The 9,189-nt window shown below is 36.7% G+C and overlaps 1 protein-coding gene across 1 annotated transcript; it reads right to left on the bottom strand.

Moving 5' to 3' along the window:
• Positions 1-2,188: 2,188 nt before the first annotated feature.
• fgf8a (fibroblast growth factor 8a) lies at positions 2,189-7,779 on the bottom strand. The gene is made up of 5 exons (XM_046874910.1): positions 6,991-7,779; positions 6,854-6,890; positions 6,038-6,218; positions 4,530-4,636; positions 2,189-3,255 (listed from the first exon to the last, which is right to left on the bottom strand). The coding sequence occupies exons 1-5, from the start codon at positions 7,020-7,022 to the stop codon at positions 2,980-2,982; spliced, it is 633 nt and encodes a 210-aa protein (XP_046730866.1). The 5' UTR covers positions 7,023-7,779; the 3' UTR covers positions 2,189-2,979.
• Positions 7,780-9,189: the final 1,410 nt, after the last annotated feature.

The raw sequence follows: 9,189 nt of genomic DNA, 5'->3' as shown, positions 1-9,189 counted from the left end.
ATGTCTGCAGGTTAGTTGTGCATTCAACTACTGTAACTGGATGTTTACATCGAAAAGAAACGTTAGTCTTGGATTAGGTTTGTAAAATAAACATAGAAATATTACATGCTGTAAATTAACATAAACATCCACTCAAGCTCTTTAAACTTAAACTTAAGTTGAATTATTTATGTTATTGGAAAGTCTTGCTCTATCAGTTGAGCTCCTTAAGATTGCTTTAGAGGTCTGGGTCATCTCATTCTCTCACCCAGGCATTCTACAGATTCAGCAGGGGGCCTTGTACAAGTCTAAATTGCTCCCTAAGCAAATTAAAAAGGTAGCTTTGTTTGTTTATCTGGGGTTAAGGATGACGGTTGCAGCTCAATAAAATGGATGAAAGCAGTTTTTTGCCCCCTTTTTTTTAAGGGAATTGCCCCTCATTTGCATGGCATCACAAGCTACACAGAAGGTGTGATTTTTCCCACAACCTGCTGGATCCCTCTGGTTTTCTACAATTTTATGGTTACTGAGACAAATTTAAGGGGAAACCAAGAACAGATAATACAGGATGACCGTGGCAAATCTTCAAGCTCTGTTAATCAGTAGTGATCATCTAAAACTACAGGGAGTCTCAGAACTTTTGAGAACCCAAAATAATTGTCTCTATTCATATAACATTAAATCATATAAAACATTTTATACATATTTAAGTAATTTTGATATACAGACATTTTGTCCCCAAACACTGCATTGTGTGGATGTGTACATATACACATTCATAATAATAGTATATATAAAGTAATATTTAAAATCAATCATTTCAAGGACTGGAGTACATTGTAGGTCATTTGAAGTCCTTGCAAATGGGGTGAAATAGTGCTGAGCAGACCAGAATGGGTCTAAATTGCAGAGGCCTCTAAAGAAATTCAGAAGCGCTGTGCCTCAGTGAGCCTGCTGAGCTACTGGCCTTTCCACAAGTTTGACCCTTGCACCCTGGGTCAGCTACTAGCATAACATGAGGCAGACCACATGGTGGACTATGCCATAAAAACTCAACCAGGTTTTAGTAATAGATCTGCAAATATGTACATTATATACAAATACATTCATTTGCAGGAACAAACAATAATCTCAATGCAATAAATAATATTTTACGTTTAACTAGTTGTAGAATTAAATTAAGAGTGATGCTGATTTATAATTAGGAGCTTCATATAGTTTTTGTGTTTTCATGATTTCATATTTTATAAAAAATATCAAGCTTTGCAAGCTAATGTGACAGAGAGTGAAGCCATTAATGATTGTAAGCTCTGTTTATCTCAGTCAACAGTAACATTTGCCCTCCTTCTTATTTCTCATTCACTGATTCACATTCCCTCCTCAATACCCTGTCTTCAAATACGCATAACCTCCTGGAACAAAACGTAGACTCTTTAAATTAGATTAAGCTACAGGGTGTTAAAGGTCTCAGATTAAAGAAAAACACCTGTCTGATGGCTAGGAACCAGAGTTTGGGGAACTGCAGTATGTCCGGTTCAACCAAAGGAGAGGCCAAACAGCACGTGGACCCCTGGAGTGTCAGTCCTACTGAGCTGTTGACCTGTGCTAAGCGACTCCAAACACATCGGGGGGAGATGCCTTTACATGGTACCTTCAACTTTGGCTTCAGCAGCCACTAAGCAGAAGGGTTACACAAACAAATTTGGTATTTATTATGATGCAATTACATAAAGCTAAGTATGTTTCAGTGTTTGTGTGATTTACTGAAGAATTTTTTTTTATAGATTTTCTTTTTGCAAATTACTCAGTACCAATTATTTACTACTCAGCAATTATCGCTGAAACTAAAAGCAAATACATAGTTTAAAAGTAAGGACCTGGCAATACATCCTGAGTTTTACTTTTTACTCATTAGACATACATTGCTGGTTTTGTAGATTTTGAACATATTGGCTATTTTTATGCAGGACTATATTATATGGATTATATCTGGGAGTTATTCAGAGATGTCTAAATAAGAAACACACACATATTATATATATATATATATATATATATATATATATATATATATATATATATATATATATATATATATATAAAAAAAAAAAAATTTATATATATAAAAAAAATTTAATGAAATAAATTAATAATAAACAAAAAAAGAACAGACAAGTTCGGGTATCCTAAGGTAAATTTATTACACATTTTTAAATAAATATTTCCATCATTAAAATTATTTTACACATCCTCAAATAAAAATATATTTATATATGTATAAAAACAGAGACACAATGACACAACAAACGTTTTTTCCCCCCTACATTTCATAACAATGCATTTATACACCTTGAACACACCTCAACAGATAGAACTATGGTAGGAAAAGTGTTGATTATCAAAATGTAGCTGCCACAATAATATACGGATTTAAAGCTGTGTTTGCTTTAACTTTGTTTATCTTTTGGACAATCCAGAACCAAGAGCCACAGAGGTTATTCAGATGAGCTGGGTGTCTTATCATTGGGTGGTCGAGAGGTGCCTTGGCTGTACATGTAACTAAATACAGCTTTTTTTTTTTTTTTTTTTGTCAGTGCATTCTCTCAGGCCCTCCAAGTCCCCATGAGCAGCAATATGAAGAGTATAAATTACTCTAAAACTGACAAAACAAAATCAAACAATGAGATGGTGAAGTCCACACACTACTAAAATGTGATGTCTCACATGTATCTCAAGCCATGTGCTTCACTTTCCTAACATTTTTACACAAGTCAGTACTAAAAGTCTGGAGTACAAAAATAGAACTTTTTCCAGGTATATTTTTTCCAGCATGTGTTTTTCTTTTCTAGAAAATTATTTAGAAAACTATATGTTACGCATATTAATGCTCAGTACAAAAATGATTTTAGGAGTCCATAAGAGGATTCTGTTCATTATCTGAGATGGTATTTTTTTTCTTGCTCATTAACTAGTCCCCCTTTCTTTCTCCTGCATCACTCTTCAGCGCTCTCCTGAGTAACGGGTGCGCTTAGTCCGTCTGTTGAAAGGGTAGTTGATGAAATCAAAGGGTCTGTGCTCTGCGATGTGGTGTCCTTTGGGCATTCGCTTCATGAAGTGGACTTCCCGCTGGTGTTGCCTGGTTTTGGAGCCCTTGCGGGGTCTTCCTTTGCGTGTAAACGCCATGTACCAGCCCTCATACTTTACATTCTGAAGAGCCGTGTAGTTATTCTCCAACACTATCTCTGTGAAAATGCAGTCTTTCCCCTGACCATTCCTCTGTGAACAAGAAAGAACAGTTTAGAGTCAAAAACTGTATTTAAATTCCATATCAATGTTTCAGTTAAAGATAATTTATAAATTTAATAAAATCTTTAATCTGCCAGAAGTAATTTAAAGAAAGCCTGTTCTCACAGACACATGCACACTTACGCACACACACGCACACACACAGCATATGCTTAAGTCATTATAGTTCAAGATCAAGAGAAAGAGAAATGACAGCAGTAACCAATGACTTTCCCCTTTGGTAAACACCAGTGAAGATTCATCCTCTGAGATTAATCGTTTTATCCACCTTGGGCTCCTCAGAGGTCAATGCTTTCTTTAAGACTTGCTTTCAGAGAGTAATTTACCTGCATAGATGCTCTTTTTATCCTTCATAGTCAAGCAATCCGATCATAATTACAACATTACCCTTATTAAAAGTATTTTACAAACGCAATACCCATAAATCTACTACTAATTTTAGCTGATAGTTCAGAATGTGGTCTGAACATCATTTTATTTTAAAGTGTCTTAATAGTAATGGCTATAATCAGATATTGTAATCCATAAAAGAATGCACATCTCTGAACAACACACCTAACCCAACCCTTTCAAAAACGTACTGTATGCCATGTATTTCATTATATAGTAAATCAGCACTGCAACGCTAGCTCCAAATTCAGAGCTCAAAATATTGCTCACAGTCTATAACCACCAATAAAACACAACAACAAATATAAAAAAAACTCTCGTGCAGGCTGTCGTTGGGCAGCCAATATGTCAGATAGCATAAGATCAGGGGTGCCAAGCAGATGGTCCACCTGGTAGGGTGCTAGGAGGTGGGGGCCGAGTCTCCATCCCACTTTATTACCATTCACAGCAAGAAAGAGGCACAAATCCACCCTGGAACAAGAGTGCCCGGCTAAAAAAAGGAGGAAAGATCCTATTCCTTACACTCCATATACCGTAATACAACCTAGGAAAGGCTTGGAGCAAACTGTAAGCATTTACCAGACAAAAGGAAAAATGTGGAAGCTTTCTATTTGCTTACAACATCTCTCCACGGGATGTTGTGGTTTTACTATTATAATATTTCGGTACAGGAACAGTAGGAGTACTGTGATCTATGACAGAGCAATGTAGCTCATGTTTGTACTTCCTATTGATCCACCCATCAGAACTAATCCAAAATAATCCATAGATTTAATCCAAAAAATGTTGGAAGTGATATCTGTTACATCAAGGACTGTGACAGGTTTTTCTGGAATGTGTGTTTTTGTTTTTACCTTGCCAATCAACTTTCCCCTCCTATTCATGCAGATGTAGAATCCTGTCTCAGCTCCTTTAATTCGAACCCGACTGCCGAATGTGTCTGTCTCCACAATTAGTTTTGCTGTAAATATAAAGATTAATTTTAGATCAAAAACAGTGTATGGGGAAACACCACAAATTGTACAGTTCATGTTTTATTTAGTTACATTCTTTAAGTGCTCATACACAGACTCTCAAAGAAGCATAAAACCTATAGGGGGCCATTTCATAGGATTTATGCCAGTAAAAATTCTTTAAAAATGATAAAAACAGGTGGACCTTAATTCTTTAGAAAAGGAAGAAGCCACCTTGACAAAAAATATTTAAGACCATCAAAATATATACCTTTAGCATTTTAGCCCAGCAGGATTGAGTTTTAAGTTGATTGTATCATCTATTTTATTCCAATTAGAAATATGCATGTTATTTGTAAATTACTTTAAATACATTAAGATTTAAAGAACAATTTCTGAAAAATGATAATAAGAACTTTCCTAAGACAGCTGTGCATATGTTCAGGAAAGATGGCTTCTATAAAAGTTACTCTTCCAAAATGCACGTGCCAAAGATAAGCACTTGCCACCCTCTTTGATTCTCCCATGCTTTTGGTGATCATAAAGAGTTATGGTTCAGATGGAGGGGGTCAGTGAACCTGCTGGTGGACCACAAGCCCCAAGCTGCAGTCAGACTTTGGCCCGAGATAACAACCCTGCTGTCTGTGCAACATGCTCAGGTGACACGGATGTCACCACAGCCGTGCAGGGCCCGAGCCAGCCTTCCTAAAATACCTCAACAAGGCTGGTAATCACAAGGCTTTTGGATGTGTTGACACCACATACAAGAAAGCTGGAAGTGAAGCTAAGACTCATGGGAAACTTGGTTTCTGGCCTATATACAGTATTTCATTGTTTAAAATGTTTAATTATCAATCTAATTGTTAATCAGAATTACTTACATTTATTTAAGAGGTATATATGTTTAGGGAAAAAATGGAGGAAAAAATATCCTAAATATTTTTGCTAGAATATTTCTCTCTCTCCCTCTGTGTGTGTGTGTGTGTGTGTGTGTGTGTGTGTGTGTGTAAAGCGCACGTATTAAAGCAAGAATTCAGCTTCTTTTAGAAGTTGGTCAGAAGCAAAACGACAGTTCTTCAGGAAATCTTCAGGAGGTTAAAGTGAGATGAGTTATAATGGTTCTTCCAGACGCGCTCGCACTCTCCAGAGAGTCACCTACAGAACCATCTAAAATCCATTTTGCATTTTTTTTCTGGTTCTGCAAAACTTATTTTTCAGCTTGAGCTCACTAAATACCATAAGTTCTTTCTTTACCGGACACAAGTCTTAACAAGAAAGCTGCAGAAAACACGACACGTATATCCTATAGTACCTTTAATATGAGAATGTGTGAAAAACGAAGAAGAAGAAGGAGAAGAAGAAGAAGAAGAAGAAAAGTGCTGAATGTGTGATGGAATAAAATCTCTTACCGTGCACGTCTCCGTCCTCGGCCATGGCGTTGATTTTTTTGTTGGCCAAGACCTGGACATGTTTGCCACTCGTTCTGCTGTAAAGCTGGTAGGTCCGGATGAGTCTGCGGCTGACCCGGTCCGTCACCCTACTCTGCTCATTCACATGCTGTGTAAAATTAGGCGGGGACTGAATTGTTACCTGTCAGAAATTAAGTGTGACATAATCAATATCTGCAGAATTGCCGCATTAATCGTTGAAAGAGGCCTATAAATTACGTGAGAAATAAAAGTATTAAATAAAGTAGTCCAGCGGTAAGATATTTAATAACATAAATAAATCACATTTAATACAGAGGAAAACAATGTTTAAAAGTGAAACACATCAAATAGTGAAGCATCTAGGATTTTATTCTTGTGTTTTTCCTCTTTCAGGATAAAGGACTGTAGCTCGGTAGTGTGTACAGTTTGGCCGGTTTTTAAGACACTAAACCAGGGTGCGCTGTGCGCTTTGGCCATGCTGCGTCTGTTCAGGAGGAACCTGCTCACGTCCATATCCATATCAATCTATACTAACTAAACAATGGGATTTTGAAAATATGTATTAAATTTAATACGTATTCATTTTCAAACTTGGATCCGGCTCATGCGCTGACATATTGTTAAAACATTTTTTCATTATTTTTTTTATTTTATTTCAAAAGCAACGTGAATGTGTTTCTTTAGTAAATAATATTATACTGTAATTTTACATATTCTCATGCAGTATAATCATTATTATCGTTAGTATGAAAAGCAAAACTATTTTACAGTATACATTGTAAATAATGCACATACCTGAGCATAGTAGCAAAATGCAAATAGATGAAGGAACCTGTATTGAGAAAGAAAAAAAAAAAGACAATAAATATATTAATGCAATGAACCGATGGGAAAACGCGTCTATATTAAGGGGTGAGAGGGAAAGTACTTACAGATAACTTAATCGCGACGGAATTAATCTCATTGTTGACCTCGTAGATAAAAGTTAGTAGACCAAATTAGCGTCTGATTTTGAAGAGATAACAGCTCAGGGTCTTCCAGTGGAAATGGACAGCGTCCTGTCCCTGAAAAGCTTAATCTTGTTGGACATCCAAAAGGATGAAGACGAGGATGCGATCAGGATCAATCTGTAAAGTCTGCTCAGTTGTAGAAGAGGACAAAAAAAATCCAAAATATGAAGGACGTCTCAGCACACGAGCACTCGGTGCAGGTTTGAGATTAACCCCGAACCCACAGCGGTCAATTTTCTGCTCAGTAAGAAAGACTGAAGTGCACTTAATAAAAGAAAACAAGAACGAAACGATCGAGTCCGTGCGTTATATGCTTCCCAGGTTATAATAAAAAAACACATTTAGAATCATATATTTCAATGAAAATGAACTAAATTAAAACGAATTGAGTCATGTTGTCCATTTAAAAAAAATAAAAATGACAGCAAAATAATGGTGGCTGTGTGTATTTCCAGAGATGTCTCCCCTGACGTTTTCTTCCAAGTCCCGTTTGGGTGTCAGTGTGTGGAATCAGGACGATGCATCCCACACCTCTACTACTACAACTACTGCTACTGCTGCTGCTGCTGCTGGGGAGATGAGAATAGTGAGAAAGATGATGATGATAGTGATGATGATGTCTTTCAGGACACAGTGCTGCTGGACTGAGCAGCCTCTCTTATCCCCTCCTCTTCTCCCATTCCCATGCAGGCTCCAATGTCAACCCCGCTCGCGCTTTACAGCCGCGGTTAAAGTGGTAGGTTGGTCCTGGAGGAACAAGCCCCCTTTTTCTGCAGAACAAAAGCGTTCCCCTTCACCCCCCTCCCTTCCCCCTATGAATTTAAACTATACTTCACCTGAGCTGGAGATGAACTGGGAAGCTGGGAAAGGTTTTAGAACGCGCAAAAGCGTGTGTGCGCCAGTTTGCTGGAGAGAATGTGCACACTGATTCATCCTTATAATTATAAATGTCAGCGTATTTTACTTTTTGGAACTTCATACTCATATTGCTTGTTTAGAAAGATCCAAAGAAAGACCCCCAAAAAAAAAAAAAAAGAAAAAAAAAAGAAGACCTTTAAACCAGCTATGGATTACTAAATATTCATATGTATATGAATGAAGTGATCTTCTAATTCAGTACAGTTAGTGTGTGTTGTAAAGCACAGCCTGTCTCTTAGGACCCGAGGAACAAGTTTAACTTTGTTAATTGGGATCTGGCTGCTGAAACCGAGGCCATTGTGCAGCGCCACAACTCGCTCCATCCAGACTTGTGTATTGTCAAAGAGAAGTGTGAGACATTAAAAGGATTACAGACGATTAGTGTTTCTTTAATAGGACCTTTCTCTACTCCCTTAAAAACGACACACTTTTCCCTTGCTGTAAGGATGTCTGTCTTAACATGGATATTGAAAATAAAAAACTGTTAATAAAACAGATTCATAGTATCGATAATACTCAAAGAGACACACTGAGATATACAAGCTTTGATTTTTTATTTTATTTCTAGCCCACCCGTATCTCTTTTTTTATTTGAATGGTTCTCCGGGCATGCAAGATGAAAGGTCTCGAGTGAATCATCATGTTAAATTAATCATCTCTTTTAACGTTTATTTTGAGTCGCTATAACATAATTCTACCACACCCACCGGGTTTACTGATGGCCAGTCATTAATTAGGACTCTCTGGGCGCTTATAAAGCTTTTTGCAGGTCTTCACATAGTTAAATAGCCCACGCAAAATACAGCCGACGCCCGAGTACTTGGAGCTATTAGATATTGAAAAGTTAAATAAATAAATAAAATGCAATTAAATAAATGTAGTTTAATAATAAATATAAAATGTAATAAAAAATTTTTATAGAATGCATATATTTCATATAGTGCTTTAATGATTTCAATTATTAATTGAACACACACACACACACACACACACACACACACACACACACACACACACACACACACACACGTAATTATTTATTTCATTGTATTTATTTTGTATTAATTTTTTTACTCTTTCATGTCGATAGTCGATTTTTCACGACTTTCACAATCACATTGTTAGTGCCACAAGAGGGCAGCACATCAGTCTCCTTTGATTTAGCCTATTTGCCCACATTATGTCTGACACTTAATATCTATG

This window comes from Silurus meridionalis, chromosome 2 (assembly GCF_014805685.1).
Source record: "Silurus meridionalis isolate SWU-2019-XX chromosome 2, ASM1480568v1, whole genome shotgun sequence".
NCBI lineage: Eukaryota > Metazoa > Chordata > Actinopteri > Siluriformes > Siluridae > Silurus > Silurus meridionalis.
This window is presented reverse-complemented; position numbering and strand designations above follow the sequence as displayed.

Excerpts from the sequence above, each read along its gene's own strand:
- fgf8a (XM_046874910.1), bottom strand. The coding sequence starts at position 7,022 with ATGAGATTAATTCCGTCGCGATTAAGTTATCT. Across the intron at positions 6,219-6,853 it reads CATTTTGCTACTATGCTCAG|GTAACAATTCAGTCCCCGCC; the intron begins GTATGTGCATTA and ends AATTTCTGACAG. Across the intron at positions 3,256-4,529 it reads GGGGAAAGTTGATTGGCAAG|AGGAATGGTCAGGGGAAAGA; the intron begins GTAAAAACAAAA and ends TCTTGTTCACAG.